The 26,134-nt window shown below is 40.0% G+C and overlaps 2 protein-coding genes and 1 pseudogene across 2 annotated transcripts; all 3 read right to left on the reverse strand.

Annotated features, from left to right (window-relative positions):
* Positions 1-10,289: 10,289 nt before the first annotated feature.
* LOC145501793 (uncharacterized) lies at positions 10,290-10,795 on the reverse strand. The gene is made up of 2 exons (XM_081481185.1): positions 10,504-10,795; positions 10,290-10,411 (listed from the first exon to the last, which is right to left on the reverse strand). The coding sequence occupies exons 1-2, from the start codon at positions 10,793-10,795 to the stop codon at positions 10,290-10,292; spliced, it is 414 nt and encodes a 137-aa protein (XP_081337311.1).
* Positions 10,796-10,866: 71 nt separating this feature from the next.
* Positions 10,867-12,303, reverse strand: LOC145501794 (uncharacterized). Its single transcript, XM_081481186.1, has one exon. It carries the CDS (start codon positions 12,301-12,303, stop codon positions 10,867-10,869), a length of 1,437 nt encoding a protein of 478 aa, XP_081337312.1.
* Positions 12,290-13,399, reverse strand: LOC145499396 (uncharacterized; annotated as a pseudogene).
* Between the last annotated feature and the right edge of the window lie 12,735 nt (positions 13,400-26,134).

The raw sequence follows: 26,134 nt of genomic DNA on the forward strand, positions 1-26,134 counted from the left end.
AACATTCGTCGCTGCTTGATCTTCTTAATGCTTTTCGCCTTCAAAAAACTATGAACCGTTCGTTTCGGAACTCTCAAATCAATTGTGAAAATAATATTAGCCAAGAATGAGGCACGATTTTACTCTTTGAGTACTCCTCCTCACTAAATTAAATTCTTCTTTATTATTAACATTATTTTCTTTATTTATGACTGAACTGTACGAACATTTGCTGACTGAGAGCCGTGAAGGTTTGGCCAAATGTAGACCGGTTTACTTTGTTCGTGTAAAACGGATTTCGGTGCGTAACTATCTTGCCGATGGATGATTTTATTAAATAAAAAACGCAAGTTATTCAAAATTTCTTTTCCTTTAAGACTTCATTTCAGCTGCCTTAGAAATTTAAAGTTATTCAGGGATATCAAAGGCTCTAATTTTACTTAGGCGAATTACTAACTCTCTGTTCAGTATCGACTATTACATTGTGGTGGCCTTGAATAATAGTTGTTTTGACTGTTATCCGGTAACTGTCTACCTTTCGGTAAACCTTGAGTCCGCTGCCTCGAAGACTGTCATTTGGACCCAAAATAAAACTAATGGCTAGTTAAAACTAAATTTGCTTTAAAACATAGAAGTAACTGTATTCACCAAGAATTGTTTATGATATTCACTTGGCTTACTTTGCACTTAAATATAGTGATTTTGAAGAGCTCTCATCATATTATTGGGCATTTTTATTTTTTCTTGATGTTTTTTATTCACTAAACAGGATGTACCTACAATAACAATTATCAGTAAAAATTCAGTGTGTCTCAGTTTAACCTACCTTGTCAATAGGAAACTTCAGTTCTTGGTGAGTGGGTCTGACAAGCAGCTCAGCAATGGTAAACAGTCACCCTGCAAAGAAATCATTTGGTCGAGCATAAAAATTGACAATTTTGCCTCCACTTATGTGATATTGAATAGTGGGAAGTTAAATAATTGTTGACTAAAAATTGATGCATTTTAATTTTAAGCAGGTGAGGACAATGCAACTCTACTCTAAAATACTGCTACCCGATGGCACAACCTCAGTATTTTTCTTGTTCTAACCTGAGAATATTGAAATGTAGAAACCTTCCGTTCTTTTAAATAATTCGAATGAATAATTTTGTTTTAGACATTGCGCTATGTACAAAAACCGAAACGTTCAAAACTCTTGCAACAGTTGAAAGATTAAAGGTTAAAGAGAATTCATTTTGTCTTAGGTCTTTGAGCTAAACGCTGGGCTTAATGTTTCATTTTGAATTGATGCGTATTTGCGACTGTACTTTATGGTTCAACATTAGACCTCGACGACGAATCTCGCATAATCCGTGTCAAGAAAAAAAAATACAGGCAGGTCTTTTTACGTAACTAACTGTGGATCAATAAATGTAGCTTACTTTATTTCCAATAATACTCGACTCGTTAAATTTTCTCATTTCGCCAGCCTCAGACTATATGACGCTTGATTTTAACATCGAACTTTACCCAGGTTTTTTCTCTGCTTAATCTTCCTGAATGACTGTCTTCGTTTAAAAGACCCTTTCAACTGAAAGTTACAGACCTCGATAATTTTCTAAATGCTGCAACCCGGAATTTATACAATAGTGTAAGCCCACCTTTGTCGTCTTTTTATTTTTTTGGCCTATAATTGTTCTCATCATTTGCGGGGTAGCTATAACTTTCTTGTTTTCGGCGGTAAGGGAAAATGTTGCGAAAGATGCCTTTATAATATTTAGGGCTACAGCCTAGGCGAATTTGATGCAGACCTGTATTTGAAACTTTAAAGTTTTGAATTTCTTATTACTGGAACGCCTGCAATACCAGGCTCAATTTTGTAGCAGCTTGAAAGAGTTCTATTAATCGAGAGGTTCAGCTGTTTCTCTATTTTTGTAAAGAACTGCATAAAATATTTGCTCTTACCAACAGATCACAGGAGACTTGCCATTCGAATTCCCGGTTGTGTTTTCAGACATTGGACAGTTAAGCAAGACGTAAACTCAAGGAGTTCTCCAAAACAGTAAAATAACTGTAATGCAGAGGATACGCGTTTCACTAAGTGTGATGTTTTTAACATGGGCCGCTTTTAATTCATAGGACTTGTTTTTTTACTGGAATATTGCCACTACCTGCTTTAATCGTATTGAAAGAAAAAAAGAAAGAGTAGAAACGAATTAACTCAAAAGTGAATGCAATTGACTTTCTCTCGGTTTCTACTTTGAATTTAATACGATGTTTTTAACGCAGCAACCATCCTAACTGACTGGGCCAAATGGTTTGACTATCACAATGTAATAAAAAGAATCAGCAAAAAAGTTTATAATGTCATGAAGCCTACCTTGTCAAGAAGGAACTTCTTAAGCCCTGGTCGGGAAACGGCGTATGATAGTCGATGATAGTTGAATGATTTTCCCTGAACTTTCACCGACTATCATCAAATATCATCAAATATCATGCGCCGTTTGACCTGGGCTTTAGCGATTGGTCTCAGTGCTAATGAAGAACAGTCTCTGCAAACTAGAAGTTAAAACTCATATTGCGTAAGTTAGTAGAAGAATTAAATGTCAACAATATGTCAAAATGCTCTGGCGTTAAATAGTAATTAGTTGAATATTTGTTCGTCTCGCTTTTCATCTGTCTGTGACAAAAAGACAAACATCACGCTTCAAACTGAATTTTCCGCATAAGAACTTTGCACTAAACATGCAAGAGGTGATATCTATGGTAAAAAAAAAGTATCAGGAAATATACCATGAAATATGTCTAAAGACTCTCTAAACTGCGTTGCCAAAAAAAAAAACCAAAAAAAAAACAAAAAACAACCAGCATTGTCGGGAAGTTGATTCAACCTCCAAAACGGGAGAGCAGTAAAATTGCATTAATTCTGAACTAAGTATCTTCGTGTAAACAAACTGTCAATATGCTATGCCGTTGAATAACAATTGGCTGAACTGTCTGGAATCAAGAAATAAACAACAAGCTACTGACGTAACTAAAACTTGCTGGCGGAGCACGAAATATACAAATCAAGTTCAGTCCTCTAACATTGATGTATGTTTTAGCAGACGTAGTCTACTATGTTTATGAAAGGCCGGTGCCTTCTTTTTTTTTTCAGGATTTTGTGGTTTTTAACGTTCTAAGAATTTGTTTTTTGTTCAGTATCAATGATGTTTGCCCAGATTCTCTCAGTAGTCCAGGTGAATTGTCTTCCAATTTCTTTTGTTCTCTTTTTATTTCATACACGACCAAAGACCTCCATCCTTTTAATAAAGGTCATTATTTTAACTATAATATTTTTTTTAAATTAAGGTTAAAATAGTCCTTGTTTTGCATTAATGCCTAACGTTAACTCAAAGCAACTTTAAAAACATTCGCAAAACAATTATTTTTGGCTAAGGTGCAGAGAGAAGGCCTATTGTAAATGATTGGCAAATACCTCTCAGTTATAACATTTCTGAGGAAAATTTAAATACACCCGACTTGATAATACCTCAAAATACCGCAATAGTCACTTTAGGAGTTAACTAGTCAACACGTATTTCTTGCCCAATATTTGCTGCTTTCTGACGTTCTAACCCCGCTCATGTTGACAGTCACTACACCAGTTTTTAATCATCTTGTCATCCTATTGATTATTTGACAGATAACGCACCCAACTTAGAGGACGCTAATTTCGTTTCTACTTCCTTTCAGCTGCTTCTAAAAAAGTTAATGCTTTGAAATTTTCATTTCGACTTCTGTGCGGTCATTATTAGGCATAGCTGTTTTCATCGTTTTCATGTCGGTTTTTCGTAATAATAACAATAATATAAATTTTACTGTGGGCGAGGGAAGTGTAGGGGAAGTATTACCGAGTCTGCGATGTAGAACTGTTAGAATGCTGCGAGAACTCGATCTGATCACGTGTTCGATTTAACCGGCTTTAATTTCCCTCCCTTGCCCCTTGTTATTATAAAGTGTACAGGCTTGCTTGGCCAACTTTTTCAATCCATGAAAGTGACTGTCTGCCTACCCTTTTCCCTAGCCTCGCACTGGAGTTTAACTTTCGTTTTAATGATAATCCTAGTAACGGCCAAAAAGCGTGCCATGAATTTAACTCTGAAAAAGGAATTATTTCTTTAAAGACTAGATATAGATATATCTATTGCATTGGTATCTCAATAGTCTGTTCACGTGACATGGAATTTTTACAGTAACTGTATTTTCGAAAAGCCTTCGTCGAAATTTGGTGTTTTTCAGAGTTTAAATTTCTGTTTTTGAATGATGTTGGATTTTTATAGATATTTTAAGTCAAAAGATTCACTCTTCTTCAACAAATTTAAATGCTTTTCAAGATGTGTAAGTTAATTGTTAAGTCAAGATTTCTGGACAAAGAAAGCGGGGTGCACCAACACCCGACCCCATTCCCTCCGGTTCACACTGAAAAAGGGACAAAAAGCCCAGGATAAAAAGGGATTAAAATCGCAGATTACGATGGCCTGGTAATGTACTGAGGATGACTCCAATGAAAGGACAACAATAGTTGCCTTGAGATGGACACCAACTGGGAGAAGAAAGAGAGTCAGGCGAAAAACTACCTGGAGGAGGACAGTGTTGAAGGAGCTGGAAGAAATGGATCAAGATCTTGTGGGACGAAACACAAAACAAAGCACAGGACAGGGTTCAGTAGCGGTGTATGACTGCGGCTCTATGTTCTAGCCGGGACGAAAAGGATAAGCGTGTTATAAGTAAATAAATAAGGTTAAGCTTAAGGCTTCGGTTTCTACTGATTGACTTCATACTTCGTTCGTGGTCTGCTAGTAGACCATTTCCGAGTTGTCTTTTGCCTCGAAACCATTCATATGGAAATGAGTTCCGCCTGCAGGTTCATTTTCATGCAAATCAAACTCATTTTCGCATGAAAGGTTTTGCACCAAGACTCGTTTTGAAACAGAGGCACAAAGAAACTCGGAAATGGCCTCTTAAAGAACTGGTTCATGCTTTGCGTGCGTATATCGAGTTATGGATGAAGGCGGGAAGTTTGGAGACAAGAGAGAAAGTGCTGAAGTTCCACGAGGCGCTGCCGAGAGTAGCTCTAGCTTCTTCAGTGTTCTCTAAACTTCCCAAGTACATCCATAACTCGATATACGCACAGCTAAAAGCATGAACAAATTCTTTTATAACATATCGACAACAACTTGGGCGCTAGGACATGTTGTATTTGTGATTTACTATAAAGTTCAATCAGTTGGGCGAATAACTGTTTAAATCACTAGGAATGGCTGCCCAGTCTTTTTAGCCCATTAGGGTTATTTCTGGCAGCCATGTACTCTTTTTATTTTAAACTTATTTTTGTTCATTCAATTTCTAGCTGAATGAGTACAAATAACGTTGTTGTTGTTAGTGGAACGAAAAAGTTTCATCTGGTTTCTGTAATTTTCAACGAAAAATCCGCTTGTTCGAATTAATAAAAATGTAGGCAAACAAAGTCAAAATACTCAATTGAGTTTTGGTGTAATCTTAGCTTGGTAAAATTCAGGGGACCGAAGTAGGGTTTGGATTGTTCAGAAGATGTTCACATTGCCGAAACTTCAACTAAAAGAACCGCAGCTTAAATGAAACTAAGATTGAGATTGGGAGAAGAGATATGCTAGCGTCGCTGTCGTTGAAGGGACGGTGGGTAGAGAAACTCGCTTTAATTATACCGTCGAGTAGAGAAGACTTGCGAGAGCGCAAAATTTCCATGCAACGGTCGTATATAGGGTCTTGGTAATCTCCCAGGGAACCTAAATAACCAAATCGGAGTTTGCCGCTTTGATAAATCAGGTCATGAAATGACATTTTACGCGAATGAGAAGGGTAAACTACCTTATTGTAGGAAATTAACGATCGATGCACTTTATAAAGGCGATTTAAAAAGAATGGCGTTAAATTAATGCATCTTAAGAAGGAATGTCTACTAAGACCAAGCCATATATCGGAAATATGTGGCACATGATAAAAAATCAAAATTTTTCATATTTAGCCCGGAGATGGTCTAGCCTATGGTAAGCCTAGAAAAGTGCTGGATTTTTTTCTTAAATAGTTTTCAAACCCGCCAAAAAATCACAAATTCATTACGGCCCACGTCTGGTCAAAAACACGCAAACTTTAGTGACTCATAAACTGTATTCCCGAATACCGGCCCTCGTGGGACGAGCGAGCGGTCAAACGCGAAAACGAGGCGTTGTAGGATAAAAATTACAGATGACCAGAGAAGTGACTGGGTTGACATGTCTGTTTTGCTTTGTGAGGATAATATTCCTGGCTCATCTCTCGCTGGGAGGAGCCCAGCAGAGCTAAAAACTGAGGAGATACGTTTTGTTAGTGCGCACACGTTTTGCGCATCACGAAAGGCTTTGTTTACACGCCACGCGCGCGGTAGGGTTGAATCAACCTACTGTAACCAAATCAAGTTAATGAGGCTCCACTTAAACCAGGAATACCAGAATAGAGGCATATTGCTGACCACAAACCATTAACGGCTTCCATCTGAAAAACTAGCTGTTTTCCGTGGCAAATTATGCTGAAATCCAACCGCAAACATGTACTTGCAATGGGGTAATGCGCGCGCGATTAAAACAAGTTAACAACATGTTAGACTTACTGGGGAAGTGACAGGAAAATAATACAACGAACACCGAAAAAGTTTTCCATAAAGATGAATACAACTCACTTAACTTTTAAAAACGCATAGTTAATTACTCCAACATTTTATGTTACGAAATGGGTGGTAACACTATTAAACAAGTGATTGGTTTTTGGCTGTGACGGAAAGTTATTTAGACTGAATTTTGGCTAAACCAGAGACAGCTGTGAGGGACGCTAAAACCGCTATTCCGACGATTTCCAAAGTTAACCTAAATTTCGAAAATTTCTCACTCAGATTTGGCCACTGTCTTATTTTATTTTCCTTCTGGAATTTCCAGATTTTTCCGGTTAAGGAGGCTGCTGGCTTTCCAGCACTTTTCCAACAACTATACTTTCATCTCCCGTCCTCAGCCAAGGGCGGGAGATGACTGACATTTCAGGCTATTTGACAGGTGAACACTACAGTGGAACTCCGCCTCACGATCACCTCGTTAATATGGTCACCTCGTGATTACGGCCAGTGTTTTTTTATCCCAGCGAAACGCCCTTACATTTTCTTACAAGAAAATTCCGTCAGTCCAACCACCCCGTTAACACGGCCAACAGCCTCATTCTGAAATCTCAACCTGTATAATCCTGTACAAATTTACTCCGTTAATAAGGCCACTCGAACCAGTTACGTTTATCTTTCCATTGCAATATGGCATAACGGAACTTGCGCCCTCTATAGCGAAGCTCATTAACCTGTCCCTCTCATCAGGATCGTTTCCCTGTAGTTGGAAAAAAGCCAGCGTGACTGCCCTTTATACCATACTTGCAATGTGGATGATGTCAACAACTATAGGCCATTTCACTAATTCCGGTGCCGTACAAAAATCATTGAACGCCACGTGCATGATCATTTGTTCGAATATCTCGATGTTCATGGCCTTATTTATAAGAACCAGTCTGGATTCAGAAAGCAGTACAGCACAGAAATGGCGCTGGCATATATAGTTGACAGTTTGCTATTTAATCTAGATAGAAACCGCGTCAATGGTATGGTTCTTGTAGATTAAAAAAAGGCTTTTGAAATGGTTGATCATGTGATTCTGCTCAGAATGCTTCAAGCCTATAAACTACAATCATGGACAAAAGTCTCGGGACAAATTTGCACTTTTGGACACACGCCAGACGCGAATACAACTTCACCTGCCTAACCTGGCCTCTCATTCCACCATGCAATGTTGAAAACTACTACCAGCAATTTCTTCTGATTTTCAACATTGTATTGGGTGGGGAGGGGGAAGAGCAACGCGTTTTTAAAAGGAAAGCAGCGCTTTTTTCAAACTTCAGTAGTAAAACACAGATAATTCATTAAATTACGTAAGTGTCTCAAAGACTTTTGCCCACGATTGTAGATAAGGGCTGGTTCATGACCAGTCATACTTAACCGAACGTACTCAATTGGTTTCATTTAAAGGACAGATATCGACTTTTAGGACTGATTACAGCGGGTGTGCCCCAGGGTTCCATATTGGGTAAAGATAAAGATAAGATAAAATTTTATAGTACACTCCTTAAAAGGTTTTTCAGTGAACAATATAATACATGAGGTGAGATAAGTACAAAGTACACTAGTTATATATTATGTATGAAGTACACTAATTATATAAAAAAAAAATGGAAAGGAAGAAAAATAAAAGAAATAAGAAAAATTTAATTTAAGAACTCACTGAGAAGCTTTGTCTTCAGAGTTTTCTTAAAATTTGCATGACTCTCGCATAGTTTTAAGTCTTTGTCTAAAGAGTTCCATAGTTTTACTATTCTGTAATAAAAAGATCTCTGACCAGCAGTGGTTTTGCACAGAGGAATATTCAGTTGTTGTGAGTTTCTTGTGGTTCTAAAGTTCATGCTTGATACTGTCGAAGGCCTTGCTCATGTCTAGGTACACTACTGCTGTAGCTTTAGTTTGGTCAATCGCTCGTAAGATTGCGTCTGTAGAGGATATTAATGAAATTTCGGTTGAATGCCACTTCTTGTTTCCACTTTGATGTGAGCTGATCAAATGCAATTTTTTCACACACCGTTGATATAATAGGCAAAAGTGAAATCGGTCTATTATTACTCGCTACTTCGCGATCACCTTCTTTTGGAATTGGACATACCTCAGCCGTTTTCCAGACACTAGGGAAAACACCACAATTGAATGAACTGTTTATAATAGAGGTTATCGATGGAATGGTAGCAGAAGCAGATTCCTTTATGACACGGGATGGTATTTTGTCAGTGCCAGGTGCTTTTTTGTTAGCTAGCGACTTCACAACTCTTTCAACTTCAGTTCTTCTGATGTTCATCAATGATCTACCCCTACATATCCACACGCACATCGACATGTTTGCCGACTACACTACCCTACTAGCGTCTTCTGGTTATGCTAAAGAACACTCTCAGCCGAGAGGTCGCCAACGTCGATGAATGGTCAACAATCTATCTGTTAATTGCTCCGAGATGAAGACAATACTAATCGATGGACCACGCCTATGGAGAAGTTTAAATAAAGAAGATCGCAATCTTGAGATTCAGCTTAAAGGCAGTGAATTAGAAAGGGTTGAAAACATTGAGCTGATGGGCCTTTTACCTGACCAACAACTCAGTTTCGATGTCTATATTGATTCTTTATGTAAGAAGATAACAAAGCGTATAGGCATACTCAACAGAATTGTAAGGCTTATTTACCAACAGCAGAACTCGTACTTTATTGTAATGCTTTAATTAAGCCACTGATAAACTCTTGGTCTTCGGCCATCGTAGTTTAGCTTGATTAAAAATATAACACAAATAGCAGTGATAAATATTATATTGCAGCGTAACATGGACAAGCTGCTGCAACCAAGACAATATAAATACAAAAGCGTTGTGCTCGTATTATCCTTGATACACAGCGACGCCATAGCATTATAGATCTATTTAACACTTGAGGATGGGTGCCATATTATACAGAATCCGATATAAAGGTGCTTAATTGCATACAAAAGGATCATGGGTACCACCCTGAGTACATAAATGAACTGTCAATATTTTTATGAATTTGTTATACGAACAAACATTTTAGATTAAGTCAACTTAAGGACAGGGTTTTTTTATTCCATGTTTTTTTTCTACTTTTAATTGCTACTGTTGGACATCTACAACTATGGAATTCACATACTTGAGCCGAGTATTACGTCCACTGAACATAAAGGGCCAACCCACCGTACACGACCGTTCTCATGTGGTTTTGAGAGTTTAGTTGGGAGAGCATTGCATCGGTAGCGCAAAGGTCGTAGGTTCGAATCCCGTTCAGAGCCTGAAATATTTTCAGGTCTTTTTTCCAGTAGTGTTGTTCCGCATGTCCCAGGTTCGAAGGTCAGCGAAAAAGTTCAGTCTTCAGAACATACAACATTTTCATTTCCGAGGAGATAAACGTGTACACTTTTCAAAATGGCCGACAACTCGCAACCTCGTGGTCGAAACAACAGGTCTTACTGCGCATGCGTGCAAAACTCCTATTATGAGGGGGACCCCAGGGAATTGCTAATTTACAACAAGGCTTTCTGCGGAACATCCTCCCCTTCCTTGATAAGACAATATCAACAAAATTGCACAAACTAAAAAAACACTATGAAAAAAAAAAGGTTCGGTTTCAATGGGCAAAGTTACACAACTGGTCTCCTGTACACCGTTTTTCCCACTTGAACGTCGACGACTCGGACCTGGTCGTCCTTTCCAGGAAGCACTTTGATGGTGCGTCCCAGGGGCCATTTTCCTCTCGGAGTTTCTGTAGACATTACAATCACCACATCGCCAACTTTCAAATTAGGTTGATCTCTGCGCCACTTCTTTCTTGCACTCAAACTCGAATCCACTCACGCAACCACCTATGCCAAAAGTTGCGAACAAGTTCCTTGATCCGACGCCACCTCTTTATTGGGTTGAAGTCTTCAGTGTCAACACTGTCCTGTGCAAATCGTCCTCCTACTTGCCCATGAAGGAAATGGTTTGGGGTGAGAGGAACAAGGTCCGATGGGTCGGCTGATTGATAGATTAGTGGCCGAGAGTTAATTAAGCGTTCTGCGCCAACAGTTGCACTTAATAGTTCCTCATCGGTGATATCTGCAGAACCCAAGATTGCATAAATGGCTTTCTTTGGCGCTTTGATCATTATTTCATGCACACCGCTGAAGTGCGGCCAAGCAGGCGGGTTAAAGTGCCAGTTGATTCTGTGGCTCGATGTTATATCTTGGATCTTGTTCTGGCTAAGGCTTCTAATTCTTTCAACTCATTACTTCCACCAACAAAGTTAGTTCCATTGTCACAAACAACATCTTTGGGAACACCAAGTCGTGACGTCATTCGAAAGAATGCATTTAGGAATGAATCAGTGTCAAGGCTGTATGCTACTTCAAGATGCACAGCCCTAGTCTCTAGACAAGTGAACAGACACAGGTATCTCTTCTGGCGTGTCTTTCCTCTCCCCTGTTTGATCATGAAAGGTCCACCAAAGTCACGGTCTACACTCGCGGTGACTCTGGTGAGCTTACTCCAACTTGAGTATCTTTGTGACTGCAGGCGGTCTTCACTGGTCAGAGCAAGGAATGTCTGCGTCTCTGTTTGTTCTGCTTCTTGGTACTGCTTACGGGCTTCAATGTCTGGTCCTTTCTTGACCTCAATTTTAGTCTCAGGCCACTCAGTTGAATCTTGCTTTAGGAATGCTGGTGCGTTCCACCATTTCTCTTTTGTCAACAGCTTAGAGCCACTTTCTCCTCTGGTCAGTAGATCAGCTGGGTTCTGTCCGGTTGGCACATACTTCCACTGATTTGGACTTGTCAAGGCTTGGATTGCTCCGACGCGATTAGCTACAAATGGCTTGAACTTTCGACTGCATCCGCGAATCCAGTAAAGCACATCCATGCTGTCAGACCAGAAGCTTCGGTGACTACTCTCAATGGCAAGGACTTTTCCAACTGTCTCGCTGAGCTTAAGCCCTACTACAGCCGCCATCAGTTCTAACCGCGGTATGCTTACAGCTTGGAGTGGTGCAACACGAGACTTTGAAGCCACAAGACAACAACAAACAGACTCGTCTTCATACAGACGTCTGGTGTAGCAGGCTGCGCCGGACGCTTCTTGAGATGCGTCAACAAACGTGTGTAAAGTTATGCTTTTTACTATAGTGGTGCTTCTCAGGCATCGTGGAATGTGAAGGGTGGGTAGTACTGACAGCTCATCAAACCACTTTGTAGCCTTCCACGACAGCCTTCTATCCACCGGCTCATCCCAGTCCACATTACTTGCCCACATCTCTTGAATCAGGACTTTGGCACGCATTGTGTACGACGACAGCAAACCAAGAGGGTCAAACAACGTGGCTATCTTCCTTAGGAAACTGCGCTTCGTATGATCATTGCTCTTGGTAGGCAGGTTAACTTGAAACTTGAACACATCCTCCATGGGAAACCACAAAACACCCAGTGTCTTAACAGAGGGCAGTTCTCCGCTGTCGAGGTCGACTTCGGTCGCACAATCTGAAGCTGGATTGGACAGTAAAACGTCTGGCACGTTTGATAGCCATTTCCGGGCATGCATCCCAGCAGAGTCCCATAATCTTGACAGCTGGCTGTACAACTCTACACCGGTCTTTGACATCTGGAACGGAGTCCATGCTGTCATCCATGTACGTGCTTTCCAAAACAGTTTCCGCCGCTAGGGGAAGTTCTGATTGGCGTTGTCTGGCATGTTCTTGAGCAACAAACTGTGCTTGGAATGGGGACGAGTTCACTCCGAATACAACTCTGTCAAACTCAAAGACGTCAGGTTCTCGGTCAGACTGCAAGTCTCGCCACAAGAAGCGATGATAAGGCTGATCTTCAGGTCTTAGCTTAATCTGCAGGTACATTCCTGAATGTCGCACATTAGGGCCACAGGATTGCGGCGAAATCTCAATAGTACCGCAAACAAGTCTTTCTGGAGTTTAGGCCCTTGGAGTACAATGTCATTCAGAGATACGTCACTGAATTTCGCTGACGCGTCAAACACAATACGAGTCTTGGTGGTCGGTTTGTCAGGCTTCAAGACTGGGAAATGGGGCAGGTACCAAAGTTAATCAGGCTTGACCTCTTCATGTGACACTTTGTGGATGTATCCCTTCTCTTGATAGGTCTCTAGTACTTCTTTGTAGACTTCACCGAGTTCTGGGGACTGCTTCAATTTCTTCTCAGTACACTGTAGACGACTCAAGGCCATGCTGTAATTGTCAGGTAACGACGGTCGATCCTGTTTCCAAGGCATGCCAACAACATAGTGGCCATCAGTGAAGGTCAAGGACTTAGCAACAATGTCCCTATCAAGCTTCTCATCCGGTCTGACAACCAGAGTTTCTTTAGGTTCATCAATGTCCCAGTAACGGCGGACAAGACTGTTCAATTCATGCATGTCATTCAGAAAAAAATGTAAGATTTGTCTGAACTTCTTCCGTGGGGATTTCTGGGGTCCCAATACACGTCCAGCCAAGCGGAGTCAGTCTTGCTATGGGCTCTCCTGCCTTTCCTCTGAGATCCTCCAACGAGTACAGCAAGTCTGCATGGTCCACACCAATTAGAAGATCAACAATCGGTCTTGGTCCAACCTGAGGGAACTTGATGCCTTTCAGATGCTTCCACTTGTGCTTATGTTTACTCCAGTCCACCACTTGCATACTTCCAGTCACTCTTTCGGCTGTATAGGCTGAGGCTAGTTTGGACACCTTTCCATCAGAACTGCTGATCATCAATTACACAACTGAGGTGGCCAACGTTTCTTGATTTTCATTCAATACGTTAACCGTTAGTTCATGTGGTCTACCTTCGAGACCAAGTTCTGCTGCAATGTCACTATTTAAGTAAGTCCTACTGCTTCCGTCGTCAAGAAGGGCATTCACTTTGATTCTCCGATGATGATTAGTTACATAGACAGGAACTGTTCTTAAGGCTACGAACCCTGACGAAGGCACTGCACCAGTTCCTGTAGTAATAGTGTGGGTTCTCTCTTCAGACTCCCCTTCCGCGGTGCCACCAACTTGCGATGTGCTTTACGAATCAACTTCTCCGCTACGTTTGCTGCCTCGATCTTCTCTTCTTTCTTTGGATCTTCACGAAGCATCCGGTGATGGTGAAAGCGACATCCATTTAACCCACAAACTCTGCTCCGATAGCATGCTTCTTCGCGGTGTCCATTACTGAGGCATCTGAAACACAATTTCTGCTCCTTAGCGACATTCCACCTCATGTCTACAGACATCTTCTTAAAGTTCTCACAGTCCCACATGCCATGGGATCCTTTACACAACTTGCATTTGTTCTCCTGTTTCTTCTTAGGTTCGAGATCTACTTCAGCTAGGAAGGTTCTCTCTCTCTTGGACCCACTGAGGACACCTGTTATGGTCTCAGAAGCTGTGGTCAAAAACTCAGACTCTCTGTCAACAAACTCTCAGTGTTCCTACATTCTCAATGCGATGGCTGTCACTAATCCACTGCTTGTACTTAGAGAGAAGGCCTTTGTTGAACTTCCGTTGAAGAGTAATGTACAATGATCCATTTCCTAGCTCGGCTTCCTGGTTAGCATCCTTCAAGTTCACAACAATTCCATCAAGCAGCTCTGAAAATCTCTCCAGGTCTTTCTCATTGTCCTCTCGTAACGGCTTAAAGGCATCCAGTTCTTCAAGGCGAAGAGTGAGAGCTCTACGTTTCCCACCATACTTCCGCTCTAGTCGAGACTTTGCAGCTTCATAGGCAGCAACAGAATGGCCCAAATGCTCGATTACTTTGAGGGCCTCCCCTTGAAGGCATTTACGTAACCTTAACAACTTGTATTCAGGTGATGCTTTGGTACGATCTACACAAGAATAAAACGCCGCTTTCCACGTTTTATAGTTCTTCTTTTGGCCAAAGAACTTCGGAATGGTAACTCTTTTGAGTAAAGCAGAGTCAGCGCTGATCTGGTCTGAAATTGAGGACGAAAGCTGTTGACTGTTCCCAGTGGGCATTAAGTGAGCTTGGCCTCCACTGATAGGTAATTGCTGTGTTGCTGATGGAACATAACGCATAGTACTCGGTGAGGACGCAGTTACTGCGGTAAACGGTAAGTAATCTGACCGATTCACAAAGTTTCCAACCTAAACAACAGGTAAAACTGAAGTGGGCTGCTGAGCCTGAAGGTACTGTTCAACCAAACCGGGCATAGATGTAGATGCCACTGAACATGGAGGATAAAACGGAGTAAACGGAGTAGACGAATAAACAACTCCGCCCATCGAAAGCGGAGACAGTCCGGACATCTCTCCAACGGCAGTCGAAATAATTGGCACATGTGTAGACGAAGACACAACAGGCTGTTTTTGAACACCACAATTTTGTTCCTTTATCGGTTCCTTGGACGACAGGCACTCGTTTAATTCTCCCGATTTTTTTTTTGATGCTTGTTCTCGGCCGCCACTGTGGTCATTTTCCCCCGCTTCTTGGTCCGGTTCTATCGGAAGCCTCTCGCTACCAAGTTTCTGTCCGAGTTGTTTCTCGCATTCCGCATACGTTCGCTCGATTTCTTGTTCAATTCGACCAAGCTCTACTTCTCGCTTGGATACTTCTTCTTTCAGCCGCTCCGTTTGCTCCCTGGCCGATGCATTGCTCGCGTTGCTCAAGTATCCTCTCACAAGTCCTTCGAGTTCTGTGAAATCCTCCTCAATTGCTTCCAGTTCGTTCGAAAGGACACTGAAATTTCCCGAGTCTTTCATATCTTCGTAACACTTTCCTAAATTCTCACAGACTCGAAGCACGTCCTCATAAGCGCCCGAAAATACATCCAAACTCTCCATAACTTACATGCTTGACGACAGCCCTCCTTCCATCACCATCATGAGCTTGTTTTTGGTCCTCGTGTACCTCCACTTCGATCGCATTTTCTCTTTCTTTAGTCGTTCCATGTCGAATAAATCTCTCCACGAACCTCGCTCTGCTACCAGCTATGTTCCGTATGTTCCAGATTCGAAGGTCAGCAAAAACGTTCAGTCTTTAGAACATACAACATTTTCATTTCCGAGGAGATAAACGTGTACACTTTTCAACATGGCCGACAACTCGCAACCTCGTGGTCGAAAAAACAGGTCTTACTGCGCATGCGTGCAAAACTCCTACTAGGAGGGGGACCCCAGGGAATTGCTTATTTACAACAAGGCTTTCTGCGGAACAAGTGTTATGGCAGCATTCGCATCTATCATCATGTCTACATTTAATTGCTACTCTTGGACATCTATTACTACTTAAGACAATTATTTTTAGACTGAGTACAGTACTGTTAATGTCGAGTAAATACTTCTTAACTTAGTTTTTAAATCATGTCCTTATATTGGTTTAATTTTAGATGTTTAATTTAGGTTTTAAAATATTTATAATAAATCTTTTATAATTCTTAATCAAGGGCCACAGGTTTATTAGTTTTATTAACTATCTAGTGTAAACTCTCTCTAAGTAAAGTTTGATTGAATGATTGATATCTAATGATTGAAGTTTCGGCTATTTTTACATTTATACCTACATCTCGAATGCCTATTAAAGAACAGTTGTTCAGAAGTGCAATTGTGTTTGTTAAGAAGTCACTTAAAATAGACCAGTCATGAAATTTGACCCCACCCCGTTAATACGGCTACTCGAAACAATTATGTTCATCTTTCCATATTTAATACTGTATGTACCGATTGAAGTTTCAAGTATTTTTTTTTTACATTTATACCTGCATTTCGAATGACTCGTCCCCAGTTATCTTCTGACAACTTCATACAGCGCACGGAACGGGGCGAGGTGGCATAGCATACAGCGCGCGGAACGGGGCGAGGTGGTAGCGCAGTGTGAGATGGGTAGGGAGAAAGATAGAAAGGGACCTTGCGCCGTGCCGCGTTTGGTATGAAGATGACTGGGGACGAGTCAGGTTCCATTGTACCACTTCAGAGCGGAAAAACATACTGTGCAGCTTTCTGCGTATCGCTAGCCCTACTTGCGGGCTCAGGTAATAATGCAAGCTGCAGTGGTTGGAAAGAGAGGCAGACTGTAATAAAGTAGGCGAGGATGTCGCTCGGTTGATTTATTTATACTTGAGCAAGCACGATTTTTTTTTCGGTATTTTACTGTTAAGAAAACAAGTCTCCCCCTACCTGCTGAGAGACTCTCGTGCATATATATTCAGTAGGTTGCTTATATGTATGCAATATGTAAATAATAATAATGTAATAATAATAAAGTTTTTGGGCGCATTTAAAAAACTCAATGCGCTTTCATTACTATAAAAAAATAAATTAGTTAAATCCTATAAAATATTTCTAATAACAGTAATAAATAAAATAAATGAAATAATTAATTAAAATACAGTTCCTCATAAAATAAAATAAATCAAAAGTAAGATTTCCGAAACGAGAATGTTTTGAGGGCCGATTTAAAAGACGAAAGAGATGTTGTATTTTTAACAGATCTAGAATCCGGTAGACTGTTCCATAATATAGGTGCGGAGGAAGAAAAGGCACGTTCACCGTATGTCACAGAGTTCACAGTAGGGACAGTGAAAAGAAGTTTAGAGGATAAGCGTAGGCTCCGTTGTGGGTGGTATTGTTGTAGGAGGGACGACAAGTAGGCTGGACAAAGTCCATGGATAATCTTAAAAGTGTGAAGAGTGTTTGTGGATAAAATGTGTCTTCGCAAAGAAATTGTACACTGAGGGAAAATAAAGGGTTCGGAAACCGTCTTTAGGTTAATTTTGTCCCCCAAAAATTGATTCTCTACGAAAACAATACACCAGCATTCCATTAGTGACGTTAAAATGTTGCTGCTATCACCGCTAAATGTAATAACGCTAAATATAATACCAACCGCAAATGTAATAAAAATTAACTGTAAATGTAATACTAACCGCAAATGTAATAAAAATCAACCCTAAATGTAATAACTTACCCCACCGTAAATGTAATACAATTTAACACTAAATGTAATAAGCTGACCAACCGTAATTGTAATACAAGTCAACTTCAAATGTAATAACATAGTGTTGAAAGCTCCCTTACGGTAACCGGGCATCACTCAAAGCTTAACTGGTAACTTCTGAAGATTTCCCAAGAAAATAGCCCTTCTGATGGTTAAGCATTTGCAAACATCATTTCCGAAATTCTTTACAGCGGATGGCGCAATTACATAGCCCACTTTCGAAAATAGTGGAAGCCTGGGCGAGAGAAGGCGCGCGCTCAGTTGTGGGATCGTTTGGGGGAGCACGAGGTTGAAAACAAATGTGCGAGCGCCTCCAAACGATCCCATAATTGATCCCTCACCCATACTCACCCCAGGTTTACACTCTTTTTGAAAGTGGGCTATTATTAGAAGTCCTCCTGATTGTGTTCAAAAGAGTTTGATGAGACGGTAGTATGATAAAACAGATAAAATATACTGATGGTACAGTTGATATAATGACAACTTTAATAGCAACGATACTCATTCATATATAATCACAACTTATTTGTAAATTAAATAAACATATTAGAAAAACGTATTCATACCCGGATAGGTATTGTATGGGAGTAACCCCCCGGGGATGATCTGCCTAACGGTTTAGTTAGTAAAGGTGATTAACCGTGATTGGGTAATCTGATAATCTTTTGAAGTGACATCATATCACTGACGACATTGATGCCATTTACGCCTTTGCCACCCTTAGTAGCGTGTTATTACCAGTTAAGCTTTGAGTGATGCCCGGTTACCGTAAGGGAGCTTTTAACACTATGTTATTACATTTGAGGTTAACTTGTATTACAACTACGGTTGGTCAGCTTATTACATTTACCGTTAAATTGTATTACATTTACGGTACGGTAAGTTATTACATTTAGGGTTGATTTCTATTACATTTGCGGTTAGTATTACATTTAGAGTTAATTTTTATTACATTTGCGGTTGGTATTACATTTAGCGTTGTTATTACATTTAGCGGTGATACAGCTGCTAACCGGGCATATTGGAGAAGCGTGCAAAGTTCATAACTTTCTTTGTTTACACGATCGACGAAATTCCCACCATTTTTTCTAACTTGGGGCCTGGCACACAGTCAAAACTCGCGCATGCTTATTACCTTTTTCCGCTCTGAATTGTACCACCGTTTATTATATGGCTACCTCCGTGAGCGGACAAGATGAATCAAATCCTGCGCTGTGATTGGCTAACCGCGCGGGCAAGATGGAGCTGTCTTGCCCGCTCGGGAATACCCGCCTTGTCTCGCAAGGAAAATTCCCCGAAAGCCATATAATAGATCCTTTCCTGACCAAGCTTGTTCGGTCAAGATGGCTGGATATTGGCCTCGTTCTTTTTTAGCGAGGTTATGGACCTCGACTCCGTTTCGGTCCATAACTTGGCCAATATCCAGCCATCTTGACCGAACAAGCTTGGTCAGTAACCCGTATTTATCAACTGATGCTATAATCAAGTGTTTCCACATGACGTCTCGACAACCATATTGCATTTGGTGTCCCAAAACCATCAAGCGGCGCAACCTCGTTCCCAGGGAGGTTCCCTCTCTTCCTCCCTCGATGCGGCTGGTCACGTGTCTACGTATGCCAACCAAAGCTGCACAGAGGGTGGGTCCTCAACTTAAATTTTGTCGATACTGTCTAGGGAGGGGAATGTTGCGCTGCTTATTTTGAAAGTAAAGCAAGTGTGTTTGTCAGAGATCCTGCCCGACTAATGCTTCCTCGCTATTATCTGAACTTCTATGAGTATGAGATGCTAATTGAGAGGGAACTTTGCTTATTTTTCACTGCTTTCTTAAAAACCTTCGACAACCTGCTTCGGATTAGTTTAATCAGTTTTTCACAGCAAAAGAATTAAGTAACCGTCAAATTATCGACGGGATACATTCAGCTAAATAAGAAGCTAGTTTCTTGGCCGAAAATTGGACTTACCGCTAGAACAGTTTTAAAACGAAAGCCGTTGGATTTTCCAAACGCGCAACCGATGTCGCTGTTATCAAGTTCTTCATACAGTTTCTCTCAGCAAGAAAACCGAATGACCGTCAAACTGTCGATTGGATGAATTCAATCAAATTCAGAGTTAGTCTCTTGGCCAAACACTGGACGTATCAAACTCTACCCGAAGGCATCAATGTCTCCGTTGTGATTTTGCCGATCGAAATATATAAGCTGCTTAATCAAGGTATTCAGCACTCAGTCGTTGTTGATGTCAAGTAATTTTTTTTCGCCGCAAGAGAATGGAATGACCGTCAAACTGTCGATGGGAGTAACTCAATGAAATTCAAAACTACCTTTGTAGGCGAACAAACGACGTACTTAACTCTAACCGAATGGTTAAATAAAATTTACCGCGCGGTTCATTTACTGTTGTGGTCGTCATTTCCAAGTTCTTTGCCAATTATTTTCACCACCACAAATTCCAAAGACCGTCCAACTAACGATGGGAAAATTCAGCCAAATGCAGAGCTAACCTTTAAGCCGAACTTTGATGCATTGAACTCCAACATCGAATGTGTCAATGCCTTCGCTGTGAGTTCGGCCGAAGTTACAAATTCCACTCCCTACTGGGCTCAGTAGGTGAGCTAAGTGGAAACAAGCTTTAACTGTCCTGCCCCTCCCTCCAATCATTCTTCTGGAACTGCCAAAAGCTAGCAGACACGTGACCAGCCTTAACCAGGGTACTTTCTTGAGGGAGGAAGAGAGAGGACCCTGGGAACGAGGTTGCAAGCGGTGGGACTTACTTAGCTTTTATCTGATGTAAACATTTTGTTTTGTTCCAATAAATTTACATGGCCGCTGGCCACGTGAGTGAAAACGCTCTTAAGATATGACATAAATGCCCAGCCATTGGTAAACTAGCAACAGTAATTTTTATGGCATGATAGGTTATCATAAAAACATAACCTGTTTCTAAAAATACACTAAATTTTAGCTTTTCAAAAGTGCTTTTTACTCAAAAAGAGCTCGGTGACCGCCATCTTTATAATGGGAACTGTGATAAGAATATTAGATGCAACGTTTTGCAAAAGTTAAAGAAATTCTGTCTTGTGGGTTCAGAGCCACTTTAAATTTTCGAAAAGTTAAGGTGGCTCTGAATCTTCTCGATGGAATTTCATGAACTTTAGCGAGAAAATGCAAGACTAGAAACTAGCACCAAAAGTAACTCTCAAATACTTTATTTCTGTACATTGTAAAAAAAGAAGTGTATTTACATAAAAAAAAAACTGCTGGTAAAAAATAACGCAACTTACATTTCCACTGGAAAAAAAAAGTTCTCTTCTACCAATTGATAATATTTAGTATCAACACACACAGCGTTAACTAAAAACAATGACAGAGCTTGACTCTCGAGAAATCAAAACAATAGTCTAAGTAGAGAGGGAACTTGGGAGAACACGTTTGCTTTGTCGAGAATCATTCTATTTCAACTAGGATACAATGTTAAAATCAACAATCATCGAGGATTGTATTAAAACTATACTACCCATTTTCGTAACAGCCATGCAACTTAAAAACTCGTTCAATTCTTGATTTAATCACGGGCCTATCTGATTTTCGATTCCTTATAATTGTGACACTAAGACCTCTACTGATTGTACTCTCAATACAATACCAACACACTTTGTTACCATGACAATTGGAAAAGTTGCCGAAATGATTCTTTATCTGCATTTCATTTAGAGTGAAGTCTTTTAACTAGAATACGTGAAAATTCTCAAGTAGCTTTTACGATGAAAAACTACATTCTCCTGACCAAGTATTGGGAATGTATGAAGATAAGGAAAGGAGAAATCATCAAGTGAAACTGAACTTAAGTCTTTTAAATACTCTCTAGATCAAGAGTGGAAGGAATACAAATCAAGACTCTCTAGCAGCTCTTTTGGAAACACAAAACCTCACACCCATCTCTAAATTAGGGCAAAATTATTCTTCCCAAATTTAGCTAACTAGCTGTACTGAACTGCTCAACGATGCAACTGTTTCTTTTCTTTTCTTTTTTTTTTTCGCAATGATGCGACTGTGAAATAATTGCTATGTTATTAGACCCCACTGAGAGGCTTATAAATCTTGGAGTTTAACCTAAAACGAATGAGTTAATTATTATATATATTGATATTACATATTTTTGTGTACCTTTCAAGTATATTGTACAGTAATAAATGATTAAACACTGCAACAAAACCCTACACAATTAGAAGATATTTTTTTTAGTACACGATTGCTCCCATACAAAATGTTAAATTTCTAGCCCAATTATTTCAACTCTCTCATTCAAACAATGACAAAATGGTCTCCTTGCCTTGCAAGTTTTGTAGGCCTATAATGCCAATGGGCTGTTATTCAAAACAGGACCCAAACAATTAAAGACCTAAACCTCTGAACATGCCCTTTAGATGAAAAAACTATCTTTGCAAATACAGGGATGAATTACCTTTAACCCCTCTTCCAACGATGATAAGCATTGGAATTATTTTAAGGCCATTTACTCCAGTGAGAAAAACTGATAGAAGTATAGAGCAAGACTAGACTTCTGTCCTAAAGAAACACAAAGAGATCAATGCTCCTTTTTCCCAGCTGCAAAGGCTATGCGGGTAAAACCACCTCAAAAGTGAGAAAACAAACACTGAGAAAAGATTTTCATTACGACCAAAAGAAATACATTTGTAACTTGACTTCTCTTATACATACATTTGCAGTACAACAAGATGCAATCACAGGAAATGTCTGTTTAAAAGAATCTAAGTCCCAAACTAAGGGCAAGGCAGGACAGGGAACTTCTGGATTGTACTTGTGCCACTTCCTTCCATTCACATTGTTACACACATCCACTTACATGTACTTTCTATACTCAAAAAGGAGTCTGAATTGAATTTCTACAAGTTTTGTTAACACTGACTTTAAGTTCCAAAGATCAACGTGTCGAAATTAAACTCAACTATATTGGAAATAACGTACAATAAAAATAAAAGTGACTCATGACCATTGCCCTTAACTGAACAAAAAGCAAACAAACAAACAAACAAACCAAAATTCAAGTTTAAGGCAATGTGTGTGTGTGTGTGTGTGTGTGTGTGTGTGTGCTGAACAATGTTAAGGTTCCTGCACTGCAAGCCCCTCATACATGATTTGTATAACTGATATCAATTACCATGGGTCCTATATGGCCTCCTATATCTCCCTCATAAGGAGGCTCAATAAAAAAGAGCCGGGAAAATGTTCCAGCACTCTTATGACATGGGACACTACCTGGCTGATATGTCATAATGTTTTAATAAGTACACGTATGCCTGTATACAAACTTTACAAGGCAGTATTTATTTCTTGACATCTTGACACATTTTGATCAAATTTCATGAACTGTAATCCTCTTCCGTCTTTGTGATCCTGTACTTCTCCCGTCAAAATACTGGTTCTCTTTTGTTCTGTAGAATTTTTAGATCCAATTGATAAAATTATGTACATTTGGTGACATTCGGCAATAAGATCTTATGCAAGTTACGACAAAAAACTTTATATACATGTACTGTAATCAGCCAGGACACTGCCCTTGTTAGAGAATGAATACCACACACAGACATGGACAATACAGAACCTTAATCAAAGGCAATTGTCCATTGCAGATCTCATCTGGCATTTTTACATTACTTATTTTGGTCTGACCATTATTCATTCTTAAGTTTTTAATTTTTTTTTTTTACGCAATATTTTATGTATGAAAAGAGCCATCTAGAATAACAGAAGGTGACAGAAGTTCTAACAAAAATCCTCATCACAGGTTTGTGATCATTGACAAACCATCTTCTAGGTGTTGTAGTTTAAGCCACTGTAGTTGTATTGAAGTGTAGCGTAAGAGCTGCTGGCCGGTAACTGGCCAAGAACTGATGTGCTTGCCGTGTAAGCAATTGTTGATCAGGTGTTTTGCCACACGCTACTTGTTCCCATGCTGTGTCAAGCTGCTAAGATAAACAAAGAACGGGAATATATATACCAACAAAACAATAACAGCCACTCACGTTGTCTCTAGACTAAGGACAGAATAATATTCTTGATTAGACCAACTATAATCCAGTATTCTCATTTCTATACATGTACAATCACGGTAACTACAAACAGGCTGTGACAGAGAAACTAAGATAAGCATTAGGATTACAATAATGAAATATATAGGAAAGAAGGGTGTTGGTAATGATTTGTTCTCGGTCGCATGCTTTCAGAACAAAAACAGCAATAATATTATTACCTTTGGTGTTGATTTCTACGGAGTCTCTTGAAATCACAGTAAGCGCATGGGATGCCCTTTTCTTCGGTGTCGCTGAAATGAAAAGATGCCATGGTTAAATATTCCAAGGTTAGAATTTAGAATTAAGAATTTTTCAAACTGTACTTTAAGGTCCGGTAATGCGGGCAACATTTTTCTTCAACTTGTCTCGCAACTTTGTTGCATTGCAAGTTGAAACCCTCTGTTGCTCGTATTACCACGTTTGTGATTAACTTTATTATATTTTTAGGATTTTATAAATTGCACATATCTCTATTTACCAGGGCACCTTTAGATACCAGCCTCCTTGCTGAATCGGCTACCCTGGTACAATAGTTACGTTACTTACTAAGGTTGTAAACTGACAAGATTTGAGATTTGTATTGGGGAACTAAGGTAGGTTAAGTCCACACAAGAGCCAAGTGGCTTATCAGGACAGAGATTATCCCGGTTTCTGTAGCATGAAGCGATTATGAGTATTTCTACTCCCCCCTGGATGGGATGCTAGTCCATCGCAGGGTTACCCCCAGCATAAAATCCGCCGGTACCTATTTATACACCTGGGTGGAGAGAGGCACTGTGAGAGTAAAGTGTTTTGCCCAGGAACACGACGCAATGTCCCAGGTCAAGACTTGAATCCAGACCGCTCAATCTGGAGGCTAGTGCACCACCCATGAGCCCAATGCGACTCCCACAAATTACACAAACAAAATATAACAAAATCTACCAATCACACCCTACAGACGTGACTTTTTAAACCCACTGAAGTACATGTAAACATCTGTTTCCTGAGAGGTCCACTAAGATAATTGATGGTAGGGAAACAATGAACCATTGATTGAGTAGACTTGGTGTGTTAATGAAAGGTGCAGTAATTTTTAGTTCCTACTCTGGCTAAACTAATATTTATATGTCATCATAAGTTGTGCTTATTTCCAACGTAAATGTTGCTGCAATTCTAAGAAGCTGTTCCCCGCATGCAGACATCCCTCACATGTAGGAAACTTCTGCATCCACTTCAGCAGGGGTTTCATTAAGGGCTGGGCAGTGGGCAAATTGACCAGCTGTGGGGATGACCATCTAGAGGAAAGGTTTTCTTATAAACAAGTTCAATTTAAAAAGTTTTTCCCGCCTGTGAAAACCATTAACCCTCCTGCTAAAAATGCTAATGAAACCCCTGCTTAAGGCTACGAATCTGATGCCACATCAAGACAATAAACACTAGTTTATCACACTGTTACTTCCCAACACTTGTTGTCTCCCAATGCATTGAATTTGTATCAAGGAACTAGATGCTTATCATTTCTTTTGAACAATGTATGGCATTTTAAGCGTTACTTAATGACATACTGAAGTCTAAAGTAAACACTTGAGAGCCACAAGTCACCTGGATATCCACAGCACTAGGACATAAGAAATGTTCAACGCGTGTAGTTTGTGCTACGTTTTTCCACTTACTACAGTTTCAGATGGCACAGAACAGGGTGTGACGAAGGGGTTGTGCTGGCCAAAGATCTCTGAGGGCTTGATCAGGGATGAATCCTTGCATGATGAGGGTACAACTGATGTATGCACACCACTCAAATCCTCCTGAAAACAAGAGCATGTATTAGAATAATAGCTTAAAAGATATGTGCGCTGATTGCTTTTAAATCATGTATCCCTAACTCGATAGAAACACAGAACTAGCACCACCTATTGACGTAATGATGGCGTAAGCAAAGAGAATTTACATTTTGATGATCAAAGTAAACAAGTTTTTTTTCTTTTTTTCGTCGCCGTATTTTCTAAAAGAAATAGAAAACATGTTCTCCATAATTCTCTCAAGTTATAGAAACACTCGTGAAAGTTTGGAAGAACACAAAAATGTTGTAGAAACACTTGCTTGACGGAGCGTGTTCCCAGAGCATTTCTTGTTGTCCCAAACTTCCACTCGTGTTTCCATGATTCAATAGAAACAGGGTACATGTTTTCTATTTCTTAATAATTATGTTCCTCATCGATGGGCAAGCCTAAGTAGGTCAAAATTAAGCTGCGCGGAAGCCGGTCTCGGCTATTCTTTTAGTGTTGAAATTAAGTGGGGCTATATTTCGGCCAGCAAGCTCGAAAACGAGCGATGAATTATTTTTCCCCTGACGAATTCAATGAAAACCAAGGTCATCACTGTTGAGTTGTGATGACAATAAAATCACAGAGCTACGGGCTGAAATTACAAC

Source organism: Orbicella franksi, chromosome 10 (assembly GCF_964199315.1).
Source record: "Orbicella franksi chromosome 10, jaOrbFran1.1, whole genome shotgun sequence".
Taxonomy (NCBI): Eukaryota; Metazoa; Cnidaria; class Anthozoa; order Scleractinia; family Merulinidae; genus Orbicella; species Orbicella franksi.